The sequence below is a fragment of the Rhinolophus hipposideros genome, assembly GCF_964194185.1.
Source record: "Rhinolophus hipposideros genome assembly, chromosome: 8".
NCBI lineage: Eukaryota > Metazoa > Chordata > Mammalia > Chiroptera > Rhinolophidae > Rhinolophus > Rhinolophus hipposideros.
In genome coordinates, this window is record NC_138054.1 from 89,901,407 (window position 1) to 89,914,563 (window position 13,157).

At 51.6% G+C, this 13,157-nt stretch overlaps 1 protein-coding gene across 2 annotated transcripts in view; it reads left to right on the plus strand.

Moving 5' to 3' along the window:
* The first annotated feature begins 265 nt into the window (after nucleotides 1–265).
* The window catches only part of ENO1 (enolase 1), a 29,358-nt gene continuing 16,466 nt past the window's right edge, over nucleotides 266–13,157 (plus strand). For both annotated transcript variants that reach the window (XM_081057649.1, XM_081057648.1), the window contains exons 1-11: nucleotides 266–409; nucleotides 2,655–2,748; nucleotides 5,268–5,363; nucleotides 6,833–6,891; nucleotides 8,557–8,626; nucleotides 9,070–9,203; nucleotides 9,606–9,828; nucleotides 10,951–11,148; nucleotides 11,965–12,166; nucleotides 12,630–12,738; nucleotides 12,944–13,002. In XM_081057649.1, coding sequence (XP_080913775.1) covers nucleotides 2,664–2,748; nucleotides 5,268–5,363; nucleotides 6,833–6,891; nucleotides 8,557–8,626; nucleotides 9,070–9,203; nucleotides 9,606–9,828; nucleotides 10,951–11,148; nucleotides 11,965–12,166; nucleotides 12,630–12,738; nucleotides 12,944–13,002 — 1,235 coding nt within the window. In that variant the 5' untranslated portion in view covers nucleotides 266–409; nucleotides 2,655–2,663. The remainder of the gene's footprint in view (nucleotides 410–2,654; nucleotides 2,749–5,267; nucleotides 5,364–6,832; nucleotides 6,892–8,556; nucleotides 8,627–9,069; nucleotides 9,204–9,605; nucleotides 9,829–10,950; nucleotides 11,149–11,964; nucleotides 12,167–12,629; nucleotides 12,739–12,943; nucleotides 13,003–13,157) is intronic.

Consider the following 13,157-nt stretch of genomic DNA (forward strand, 5'->3'; position numbering starts at 1 on the left):
ACAGACCCGGCTCAGCCACACCCCAAAGGGGGCCGAGAGGGAAGGTGGGCCCGGGCTTGCCCGCACCCCAATATAGTTTCTGCGGAGCCAGGGCCCCCCCCAACCCCCCCGCCCCACCTCCGTGGGTCGTCAACCCCTCCTCCCGGCGGTTGCGAGGGCTGCAGTCCCAGCCCTTTCCCGCGAGGCCCTGAGTGACGGCGCACGGGGCCAATGGCGAGGCGGAGCGGAGGGGGCGGGCCGGGGAGCGAGAAGTGGGCGGGGTCTCCCAGAGCTGAACAGGAAGTGTGGGCAGTCGGTGCAGAGACGCGTTCAGGGGACTCGGGGCGCTCAGACCTCGGTCCTTAGTAAGCTCGACCTCCGTGTCTGCAGCACTCTGCTTTTTTCCCGGGGGGCGACATCCTGCGGTCAGGTAAGGACTAGGGACAGGGCTGCCTAGCACGCGCCTGAGGCACGCGGCGCGTGGGTCCTCCGGGGGCTCCTGCCCCTTAGCGTGCCTGTGAGTTCAGTGGGGACGTGGGCAGGGCGTCTCGGCACGTGCGCGCCTCCCTCCCCCCGCCCCCCGCCCCCCGCGGCGCCGGCTGTCTCCGGAGGGATCACCCTGTGATGGAGGAGTGACGGGGCCGCATCACTGTGCTAGGCGGTCAGAAATGGAACGCAGGACGACGAGGCGTTAGAGTGGAAGGGGCTGAGGGAGCTACCGGCCCCACCCTGCGTGCCCATTCCCGCCGGGCCCGTCCTAAAATGGAGGAAGGGGCCGAGAAGGGGGGAGCTGCGCGCCCCTCCCCCGCCAGCAGCCCCGGCCCCCGGCTGGTGTCGGGCGCGTCCCGACTCTGGAAGCAGCGGGGACTGATACAGCTTTAGAAGGTGCCTATTCTTCGGGAGACTGCGGCGGAGCCGCTGGATAGTTGGGAAGCCCCCCGGCGACCTGGCCGACATCGGACTGGGCTGCGCCGCCCCCGGGACTCGGCCCCGAGCGGACGGAAAGAGCATGTGCTTTAACGCTTCCCGTTCGCAGCTTCCTCCGCGCCGTGGGCCGTTAGGTGACCTGCCTCCGGGGCGCCTTAGGCCCTGCCCGCGCGGTCCACTCGTGCTGCCCCGGGTCCGGGGTTCACGGTGGGCACGTGAAAAGCTGTGAAGGCGGCAGGTCAGGCCAGCCTCCCGCCGCGCCCGAGCTGCCGAACGCTGTGGACTCCGCGTTTCTATCCAGTTCAGACACGAGCTGAATTTGGTTTTCACGGGATGCAATGTTGCGGGTCACGTTGTCTTGTATCACTAAAATGAAACAAAAACTGAGCTCTTCACGACTGTCTGCTGAGATAGTGTGATGAAGATACGTTTAAAAGTGCACGTAAACTCTACAAAGTAAATAAATCCGTGGTGGCCTGGGGGTGGGGGGAGGTTGACTGAAAACAGCCTGAGGGCACTTTTTTGGGTGATGGAAATTTACACAGATACATAGTTTGCCAAAACTCAGAAGGTGACTAAAAATTTTAAAACTAAAAAATATGTTTAAACAAATTTGCCTTTTTGTAAGCTTGTAGATAAAAACTAGATACTTCTTTATCCCCTAATGAATAAAACTCCATTGTTACACAGACAACAAAGCCACAGAAGAGACCTCAGTATCTAATTTTGAAACTTAAAGAAAGATGCCGTTTGCTGCTTCAGAACATTGCAGAGAAGACAGTGGAGGGGAGCCCAGCTAAATAATGGCTTCTGAACACTAATTCAGTTCCTCTCATCCACGCTTCAGTTCTACAGTTGTGCACTTTCTTCCTTAGAGAAAAAAGCGAGAGAGGGGCTTTCTTTGAGGACTTGCTGTTGGACAGTGTTTTGAAAGGAAGACTCTTCCAGTTATGTAAATGTCTGCTCATTATGTGGTACACCTGAAACTAATACATTGTGTGTCGACTGTAATTGAAAAAGAAAACAATGTTTAAAAAGAAAGGAAGACACTTCCCTTGGAGTATCCTGGTGTTCAAAGTTTGAATCTTTATTTAGAAATCATGACATTTCATAATTACGTTTTTTTTAAGTGAGGTAAAATGCCCTTCGAAAGAAATACTAATTAGATGTCCTTATCGATGTGTCCTATCTTACTAAAGACCGAGTTCTGTGAGTTTTGAAAAACCCAGAAATTGGTGGTAGCAACCATCACAGTGCACAGACCAGGGAACTCACCCTGGTCTCCAAACTCAACAGTTTCTGATTATCTAATATCCACCAGTTGAACATTCTCCTGCTGCCTCAAGTTTAACTTGATGAAATAGATCCCAAACTTGTAATTCATTACGAATTCAGTTTCCCCCTGTTCTCTCTCCCTACCCCCCATTTTTTCATCTTAGATGGTTTTGCTTGTGACCTTCAAGTCCCCTTGGTCCTGACTTGCTCCATTTCCGTGCCAGCCTTTGTTACAGGACAAGGCCTGACTGCTGGGGTTTGAGGCCTTGCTGAGCTGGGCCTAACTTACTTCTTAGGAGCAATTCCCACTGCTTTCCAGCAGGCATTTTCCCCACTCTAGCCAGCCTTCCTACATCCAATCTTTAGTCCAGTGTAGAATCTTTTAGTCTAGGAATCCTGAGAAGTGACCCTTTGAATGAATGAACCGAGGCTGTGTTATGGTTTATGGAAAATGTGAACTGTTTCCCCTACAGAAATTCACCATGTCTATTCTCAAGATCCATGCCAGAGAGATTTTTGACTCTCGTGGGAATCCCACTGTGGAGGTGGATCTCTGCACCTCAAAAGGTATGTGCCACCTTTGCTTCTGTAGTTCCTGCCACCAGGCTCCATTTTTAAAAAGAAACTTCCTTAAAATGACAGAGCCTTAGGCAAGAGAGAGTCTGTTACTGTAAAAGCCTTTCCTTCTTGTCTGCACATGTTGGCAGGTTGTGATTCCCCACGGGGGTTGTGGGTTTTGAGGCATGGAGTCCTTCTCTTGCTGCTTCCTAGATCAGGGAGGTAGGGAAGTAAGAGGATACCTTGTCCCTAAAAGGGCCCATCACTAGTTTGCTTCACAGCTTGATGTGACCATATCAGCAAGTGCAAATATAGAACTGCCATCTCTGTTTCCAGAAATTACACTTAAACCAGGGATCAGGGACAGTTTTTACTTTCTGGTGTTGGGACATTTCAGAGGCCTTTAGTTTTACCTGCTACAGGTCCCCCTGGGAGGAGTTTGCCCACATGAAAAAGAATCGAATGGGGACTCGTAAAAGTTCTCCCCTTTTCTGACTTTAAGAAAATCCAGTTGTAAACAAAAATAACCAAATAAAACATTCACAATAAAGAAGAAGCTCACAGGCAAGGATGTTAATTTTGAATTCCTGGAGTTTCAGTTGTAAAGAAAATCCAGTGTCTCTGTAGCCCTGTGTTAGCTCCACCCGTGTCTCAGCTGTTTTCAAAATGGAGGTGATGGGTGAGGTTGGAAGCGGAGCTCTCGGCAGAATCACCCGTGGAGCTGAGCACGTGGACCTGCCAGTCAGAGCTGAGTCATCTGTGAATCACAGTCCTGGCTGTGGAACCTCCACCCCTCCCTGCCCAGCCCTCCTCTCCCTTCCCCTCACCCTTGCCCAGGGAAAGAAGGCCCCTCAAGTCTACGTATCACAGGGCAGGAGTCTGCCTGTGGTTACTCCCTCAGAGTGGGGGTTTCTTCTGAGCATGTGTTCTGTGGCGAATACCAGGGGTTTTCGGAGGGTGCTGAGAATTTCCTTGCATCTTATGAGATTGACTTGCTTAGTCAGTAATGGAACTTTCTGCTTAGAAATTATCAGACTTGAAACAACAATGAAAAAAGACCCACAACATTAGAAGATTGTTGGGAGTGGGACATTTCTTTGAAGCACTTTAAAATGACAAATTAACATTTTTTGAAATGTAAATAACTGGAAGTTTCTTGTGTGTCTTAATTCTTTTCAAAACACAGGTAGTGGATTTGTCAGCCTTACGTTACTTCTTAGAATTTATTTTTTTAGAGTAGTTTTAGGTTCACAGCAAAATTGAGCAGAGGGTACAGAGTTCCCATACACCCCACTTGCAGCGTCCCCCACCAGAGTGGTCCACTTGTTACAGTCAGATCTGCGTGGACACATTACCACCCAACGTCCATAGTTGACATTAGGGTCACTATTGCTTTCGTCACTTCTTCACCTAGTCCTGTACCTCATGTATACATAGAGAGCCAGGGCCTGTGTCATGAAGACCGTGTGTCCTACTCAACACGCCGTCATGGCAAGGACATGGGTATACTAACACATCGTTCAATTAAACTGCCTGGGTGAGATTTTTTCTCTGTTTGCCTTCACACCCGCCCGTTTTTCATGTACCTTAGAGAGGAAAATGCTTTACAGTTTGAGGTAGCGGCAGGTGGCTGCCTACACTTTCTGCTCCCCTAAACCTGTCTGCCCATGCGACCAGATCTGTGCAGTACCTTTCGTGACGCTATCTGTCCTCCAAGATTTGCCATCTTCTCCACAGTCTAGGTTTAGCCAGATGGCTGGTTTCTGTGTCTGCAAGACTGGTTCAGTGCTGAATTGTGTTCTTCTGTTAGTAAACTGCTCCTAGATTGCATTGATTCCTTTCCCCCCAATCTACCCTGGTTTTTTATTATGCAGAGAACCCCCCAAATAGGATTTCTCGTTGCTTAAACTAAAACAAAGGAACTGTAGAGATTTCCTCTTGAGCCAACACTTGCAAGGCTCGAACTCAATCTCAGAGTTGTTCAGGAGTGACTTAGGAGCACTTCTCTCGAGCTGGACTGTCTAAAATGCCTCATAGTGTTCTACTGATTACAGATTAAATGATAACTTTTGGGATATATTGGGTAAAGTAAGATCCACTGAATTGTTTTAACTTCAATATAGCTGCTAGGCCTTAAATTCCCTCAGTGGCTCAGTGTTTCTGTTGCTGGGATGGGGTGGTTCCCAGACCAGCTGCAGGGCACCAGCGAGGTGAGCTTGTTAGAAATACACACTTGGCGGACCTCCCGTATCAGAATGTGCATTTTAACAAAACCCCAGGTGATACATGTGCACATTAAAATTTGAGAAGTTCTGCTCTAAACTAGAGAAATTCATCAGCTTTGCTTTGGGGTCTGCATCGCAGAGTCATAAAAACGTGAAAGTCAAGAACAGACCATCTGAGTCTCCCAGTTGGTGGAAGGAAGAAGCAGTATTTGCTCACGACAACCCCATCTGTGAGTGGGGGGGAGTGAGTGAGGGCTGGAACTGTTTAACTGTTAACTGTTTTTCTTCTCCCTCAACATCTAGGCCTCTTCAGAGCTGCTGTGCCCAGCGGTGCCTCAACTGGCATCTACGAGGCGCTCGAGCTCCGGGACAATGACAAAACGCGCTACCTGGGGAAAGGTAAGAGTAGCACCCCCAGGCTGCCTGTGGCGTGGCTGCCGTGTGTCTTCACGTCTTCACGCCTCCACCACTGCTCCAGGCCTGTCACAGCCTCCCCCACTCCGTGTGACTTGTATTTGAGGGTGGGATGCCTCTGGTTTGGCCCATGTTACGGCAAGTACGTACCCTGCCCACAGAAGAGCTGGCAAATTGGCTTATTGGCTCCAGGATCCCTAAGCCTGTAAACGCAGGCAAGAGTTTTAATGCTGATTTTACTGTGCTTTGTCTCCCTTCTGTGAAAACCTCCTGGGTAGGCCCGAGACCCTCAGGATAAGAAGACGTGGGCTAACTACCGAAAAGCCCTGTCAGCCTCCCTGGAGGGCTCTGGGCCTTCCAGACCATGCGCCCTCGGGTCTGGAAGGTGTGGCTAACCTCTCCCCATTAATGGATCAGTCATTCTAGATTGATTTTTCTGTTGACTGCGTCACAAGCGCCACTCCGTGCCAGAGCCAGCCTCTGGAGGGCGCTCTGTGCAGATTGACCTCTTAGAGCTCCTGCAAGTTCACCTTTTTATAGGTAGAACCCAGTAGCCCAATTACAGAAAAGCAGGGAGGGCTGGGCTGTGCCATCTCATTGGAGCACGATCCCCCCAGGGTGGAAATTGGTTCTGGGGTGAGGAAAAAAAAAACACCTTACAATACTACTGTGGTTTGTGGCCCACAAAAGACCACATTATGCCTTTGGGGGAGGACAATTAGGAGAAAAGTCTTAAAGGGGCAGGGCTGGGGGTGTGGTCATGCAAAGACATTGGGAAACCCTGTGCCAGAGTCCCAGCCAATGTGCTGCAGGCAGGCAGGCAGGGTTTGCAGTCCTACTTGAAGTTCTAGAGGCCCTCCCACGGGTTGCCATGGCACATAGCCCAGGCTGGTACTTATTTAAAGCAGGACAGTGCTTGCTGTGCCTTGATTGTAATGAGGATGGATTCCTGGTCCATCCATATTCTCCCGGGTTCCTGTTTCCTCTCTGTCACTCGGTCACAAGCGCCTTGGTGTCCTTCACACCTTTTTTCTTCTGTTTCTTGTTTCCTTCTCTGTCGATCTCTACTGGTCAGGTGTCTCCAGACCCGTTAAGTATATTAATGAGTTCCTGGCACCAGCCTTGTGCACACAGGTAATGCATTGGGCATCCTTTAGTCCCTGCAGCTGATGTATCCAGTGCATGGTCTTGCCAACTAATGTCCCCTCAGACATCCTGAGGTTGCTCTGTGTGCGGTCTAACCCTGGGGGTCCTAGGTAAGAGCACTCAGACTGGGCCAGAAAGTTCTCCCGATTTCAGGGGAGAGGGACATGGGGCCTTGAAGGAGGTGCTGTTGCAGGTCTTTGGTGGGTGTCTGACTGCCTGGGTTGGCATCATAGCGGTTCTCTCCAGCAGCGTTGCTCAAGCCTGTTTTCCCATTAATGTCAGTAATTTGATTTGATTGTTCCTTCTAGGTGTCTCAAAGGCTGTTGAGCACATCAATAAAACTATTGCGCCTGCCCTGATTAGCAAGGTAGGACCCGCCTCCTGATAACTAATGTATATTAATGCGTCAGAGCCTCTCCCTAGCCAGTGGCCTTTCCTGTCTGGAAGAGCTTATTCTGAGCGCTGAAGAAGCCGATTGGATCCCTGTCAGCATGAGAATCATTTTGCCTTTTCTAACCCACCGTCTGTGTGTCCACACTAACAGCGCATGGAATTGTATCCGAGGGCTGGGACACTGCCTTAGAGCCTTGGTTTTTTTCCCCCCAACTACCTTGACCTTTGGGAAGTTAAGATCCAGGGGTGCTAGACGTAGTGTCCACAGTGACTGACTCATTTTTCATGAACTGGAATTACTTACTATATTTCCACTGGCTTTCACAGTGGAACGCTTGTTAAATAACGTCTCCCTGGGAACCTCAGTATCTCAAACTAAAAATAGAGCTGCTGTGGGTGAAGTAGGGCTGGAGGCCCAGACCCTGACCTGCTCGGCAGTTCTGCCTCATTTATCATCCCCCAAACTGCTGTAGCACTTGCGCAGAGAGCGATTTGAAAGCCCCTGCTGGAGAAGCTTTGTCGAGGCTGAAACCCACCACAGCCTGTTCCGTTTCTGGGCATAGTCTCCCTCCTTGAGTCATCTGCACCAGTGGCAGGCGGGCTCCTGTCTCCCCGGCTTGCTTATTTTGGCCTGATCTCGGTGGCACTCTAATTGGTCCCCAGACACAGTTTCTTGTTTCTGCTTTGCCAGCATACCCTCTGTCCCCGTCTCCTGGGCACCTCCACATTTTGTGCCTTGTGTCCTTACTGGCGGGACTGACCACACGCAGGGCTTTCCTGGGCATTTTTTTCCCCTTGGAACACACTTCAGTCAAACTCTCATTAGTGAGGGTTGGTCTCTGAGGCCATCTGCTTGGGACTCCTGACTTTTTCCAAAGATGCCTTGTTAAAAATGCAGAAGATGCCAAATTGTTCACATGGTATGATGGAGTTATAGATCGTTTTTATATGTACATACATTTTTTTTAGTTTTTATATAAGGAAGACTATGAATAAAATAACACATGGTTATGATTCAATTATGTTTTTAAAGCTATACCAATTTTCATTAAAACTTTGAGCCAGTTTTCAAGACACTAGTTTCACTATTTTATAATCTCACCCAAAATACTCATTTTTATCAGCTGCTTGCTAAGTGATTTTGAACCCCTGCAGAAATCCTCTCCCATCAGCTGGTGAAGTTCGCCTTCCATGAAGGTCACCAAGAGGGGCGCAGGGTGTAGCCTGCCTTTGAAGAGCAGGGCTCACATGCATGAACAATGAGTTGTGGTTTTTATTGCCCCCAATCATCCTGCTTTGTAGTAATGCCTACTCAGCACACTCCAGATGGTCTGTCTCATGTAATTTTTTTGTGACCTTTGTGACACAAGGATCATGTCTCCTACATTTCATTCTTGGCCTGCTGGTGCTTGGAGACATGGCTGATGACTATTACAGCAAGTGAAGGGCAGCTTTGTATCTCCTCGTTTACTCTTGATTTCCCCCCCTTTTTGGCTTACCAAGTAAATGTATAACAAAACTGATTCAGACTTTGGACAGTTTCAGTGTTTTACCGAATCCATGACAGAAGTGCAAAGGTCATACAGATAGAGTGACATCACTGTTCCCCCAAGCAGCTTATCTTCCCTTCTCCCCATAGAAACTGAGTGTCGTGGAGCAGGAGAAGATTGACAAACTGATGATCGAGATGGATGGGACGGAAAATAAATGTGAGTGGCGAGGTGGATCTTGGCCTGGGAGGTGGTGGATCTCCCGGAGACCTTTTGCATCCTGTGGGAAGAGGCCACGTAGTCTCTGACGGTGAACTCCAGGACCACCTGTGGTCTCTTTGTTGTCTTGCCTCATTCACCTTAATCAAGTGTTAAATATCACGAGTATAACAAGGTGACCGCAGCACGTCTTAGGGTTACTCAAATGAGGGTTGTCCTTTGGCCTAAAGCAACTTACGGAACTTGCAGAGTTCCATACACCAAAGAAAGGGCTTTCTTCGGGGAAAAAGCAGATGGTCTGCAGGGGGTGTTGTTTGCATTTCGGACTGACTGGAACGTGGAAAGGACGTGGTTCAGGATCCCAGCCACGGCGTGGTCATAGGCGGCAGGCAGGAGGGGACAAGGTGGTGAGAGAAATACTCACTCTGACTGTTCTGTTGTAGCTAAATTCGGAGCGAATGCCATTCTGGGGGTGTCCCTGGCAGTCTGCAAGGCTGGAGCTGTTGAAAAGGGGGTGCCCCTGTACCGCCACATTGCTGACCTGGCTGGCAATGCCGAGGTCATCCTGCCGGTTCCGGTGAGTGGCTTTGAACTTCCCAGATGAGCAGAGCATTCGCTTTCTCCCAGGGCCCCAAGACCATCCACCCGTGGCTTTCCGACACAGCAGGCTCTGGAGGTCTCAGCGGCAGACAGTTCCTCTGCCACTTGCCAGGAGTGACCTTGAGCAAGTGACTCAATTTCCCTGCCCCCCAAGTCCTTTATTATGGTTGATGGGGGGGTGGAAATTGTACTTGGTGGCTGTGTGCATCCGCTGAGCCAGTGGCCAGTGCTTAGAATGGAGCTCCTCTGGTGGTGGTGACTACAGATGTCGGGAGAGCGTTCCGTAGCCACATGTGGCTGTGCACTTGAATGTTGGGCTTGCCGCCGCTCCATGGGCTTCTCTGGGCCAGGGGCTGTACTTCTCTTTGTGTCTCTCCAGGCCTTCAATGTCATCAATGGTGGTTCTCACGCTGGCAACAAACTGGCCATGCAGGAGTTCATGATCCTGCCAGTCGGGGCGGCAAACTTCAAGGAGGCCATGCGCATCGGCGCAGAAGTGTACCACAACCTGAAGAACGTCATCAAGGAGAAGTACGGGAAAGACGCCACCAACGTGGGGGATGAAGGTGGCTTTGCTCCCAACATCCTGGAGAATAAAGAAGGTAAAGCTCTAGAGGGAACCCCTAATTCTGCGGCACTGCCCCCCTCTGTCGGCCAGTCTTCCACGTCTGCCACCCACGGAGCGTTGGTCTTTCCACCCTTCATTCATCAAGTAGCAAAATGCAAACAGTTTAGGGGAGGGATATGGGAGCTAGCGCTTCATTAAAAGGGAAAAATAGCAAGGAATTTCTTTATTGGGGTGACTTGTGAATGGCCTGATGGTTTGTTCAAATTGGGCTGAGGGCCCCAGAGAGGCAGTTTGTTTTTCTTGCCCCACCTGGCAATAGCAAAGGTTTGAAATCTGCTCTGTGTCCGAGGAGATGCTGTGTGGTCAGCACTGGGATCGACCCCTTTAGTTCATTCAACCACGGGGCTGCTCACACAAGCTCTGTTTTGCTTTGAGTCTTTAGGTACAGAATTCAATGTGAGAATTGAGTAGAGGGTACAGAAAGTCTTAGAACAAGACTTCACGGCTGGGTTTTTTGTTTAGAAGGAAAAGGGGGGTTCAAACATCTTTTGTCACCTTCAGGGGCACCTAATGACAAAATATCCATCTTGCCCTTTGGGTCAGCCAGAGGAAATTGCTGGTGTTCAGCCATTTTGACTTATAAAAAATGGTCCTTTCACATGGTTTAACCTAACAGCTTGGGGTTCTTTGCTGTGGAACGGGAGCCCCAAGTTTTTGTCTGTTTCCCTCCAGGCAGCGCTGCCCAGTAAGGCACAGTCTAGGGGGGGGGCCCCGTCGTCCTTGGCTCTCCCCCCCCCCCCCCCCCGCTCAGCTCTGACTTGGCTCCCAGCCTTGCTCTATTTAAAGCCTGTTCCTCGGGACAGCTGGTCCCAGCTGGTCACTGTAACTGTATCTTGGCCAGCGTGGCGTTCCTGGGCGCTAAATTTGGGAGCGTCTATCCACGAGAGTCAGAGTCAAAGCCGGGTTTCCCACTTGGTGATGTGCCAGGCACGCTGACCGGTGGTTTCTTGCCCCCGAGGAAAAAAAGTAACGGGAAACCTGGTAACTGGTGGTTGGGGCCGAGCATCTCTTGGTCTTTGTTGTGGTTCCTACTTGGCAGCTGTTAGGAAACTGTCTGCCTGCCCGGTGTCCATACCTGTCGCCACTATCTTTCCAGCCCTCGAGCTGCTCAAGAACGCCATCGGGAAAGCCGGCTACACCGATAAGGTGGTCATTGGCATGGACGTAGCTGCCTCCGAGTTCTTCCGGTCGGGGAAGTATGACTTGGACTTCAAGTCGCCTGACGATCCCAGCAGGTACATCACCCCTGACGAGCTGGCCAACCTGTACAAGTCCTTCGTCAAGGATTACCCAGGTGAGTGCTTCTGGGTCACCGTCTCCCGTCCAGCCACTGGCGGGCATCAGGACAGCTGCAGCTGGGCCAGCGGGTAATGGACACAGAGTGAGAGTGGTGGGTGTGTCCATGCCACACGCCGCCCCATGGAGGGGAGGGGCCTTCTCTGGTTCTGATGCGCACAGAGCACCGAGGGCGTTACAGGTGCTTTGATGCTGCAAAGGAGTCAGGAGCTGGTCTTCGGTGCTGGCCAGCAGTGACACTGATAAGGTGTGTGCAGTGTGATCGCCTGCTGTCACTGTCACAGCCATCTCTTGCTTTGTCATACACGTGAGGAAAGTGAGCTTTATTATGTACGTTGTGAGCTGGGCACTCACTCAGTACACCCAGGATAGGTGGGGACTCTTCATACTGGTTTATAAGGACAGAACCCAGGGCACCGAGAGGTCAGGAAGTTGCCCGAGGGTACTCAGCAAATGGCGGAGTGAGGTTTCAGACAAGGGATTCTAAGCTGCTGCGAGGAACCACTCAGTGAATAACTTGCTCAAGGTGGAGCCGAGATGCAGACCCGGTCCTCGGCCTTCTGAGTCCATAGCTCTGTTCTTATTCTCGATGGCACTAATCTCGCACCCCTGTGGGCAGGTCGGTACCGCATGTAGTAAGTGTGAGGTCCCAGGATTGCAGCTTACTTCTGTGCCCTGTCACAGGAGCAGGTCCTGCTCCTTAGGTGAGACAGGTGTGAGGCCAGGTGAGCAGCGATTCGGGAGGGAAAAGGCTGTGGGGTTGGGGTTCACACCGGGGGGCCCCACTGATGGAGCGTGGCTCTCGTTTCCTCAGTGGTGTCCATCGAGGACCCCTTCGACCAGGATGATTGGGAAGCATGGCGGAATTTCACTGCTAGCGCGGGAATCCAGGTCGTGGGTGACGACCTCACGGTGACCAACCCGAAGCGCATCTCCAAGGCCGTGAGCGAGAAGTCGTGCAACTGCCTCCTGCTCAAAGTGAACCAGATCGGCTCAGTGACCGAGTCCCTGCAGGCGTAAGTGTCCTCGGGAGCAGCTATCACGGAGTGAGGGGCTGAACCTGAACAAGAGCCCCTTTCTGGTGTTGAGAGCCCTCTTAACTGGAACTGGATTTCAGATTTGAAAGGGGGGTGGCTTTTAAAGTTTGCTGGCACCAAGGGGGCTGAGATGTTGGCTGTTGTGGCCTAATCCTTAATTTCACACGGAGAACGTAAAAGGGGACAGGTCTCTCTCCCCTTCAGAAGGCTGAACCCCATTTTTCAAACCTGACTAGAGGGCTGATGTTCTCAGAGCATGTGAGTTCAGAAGTGGGCGAGGGCCGTCACGTTCCCCAGGAGTTGAGAACGAGCTGGCTGCTCCTAGGCCCTTGCCCCTCCCCTGCCTCCTGCCAGGGATGGTGGGTCATGGCATCAGCAGGGCAGAGGGGGCTCTTGTGCCCGGGAGGTGGAGTCAGGCCGGCGGTTGTTTCCTGGCTTCTAGATGCAAGCTGGCCCAGTCCAATGGATGGGGTGTCATGGTGTCCCACCGCTCTGGGGAGACTGAAGACACCTTCATTGCCGACCTGGTGGTGGGGCTCTGCACCGGGCAGGTAAAGCGCTCCCTGGAACGAAAGCCGGTCCTTGTCTCTGCTCTCTGATGTCAACTTCCTGAACACAGCTCCGGGCGGGGGGCGGGGGGGGGTCCTGGATGCCCCTTGTGCCCTTCTTCCTGGGATCCTCCCTAAGAAACTGCCACGGCGCCCTCCCCTTGCCTAAAGCACCCACTGTAAGCAACGTGACCTTTTCTCCTTCCAGATCAAGACTGGTGCTCCTTGCCGATCTGAGCGCTTGGCCAAGTACAACCAGCTCCTCAGGTAAAAAGGATGCCTCACTAGGAGCTCCTGGCTCTGGGGCGCATTACAGATCTCGGGGCGGGGGGGCTGAGCACTGTTAGGCTTGGCAGGTGCGGCTAGAACAACCTGCTCATCGCCCCAAAGCAGGAGCCTGTCCCATATGGTGCTGCCACCTG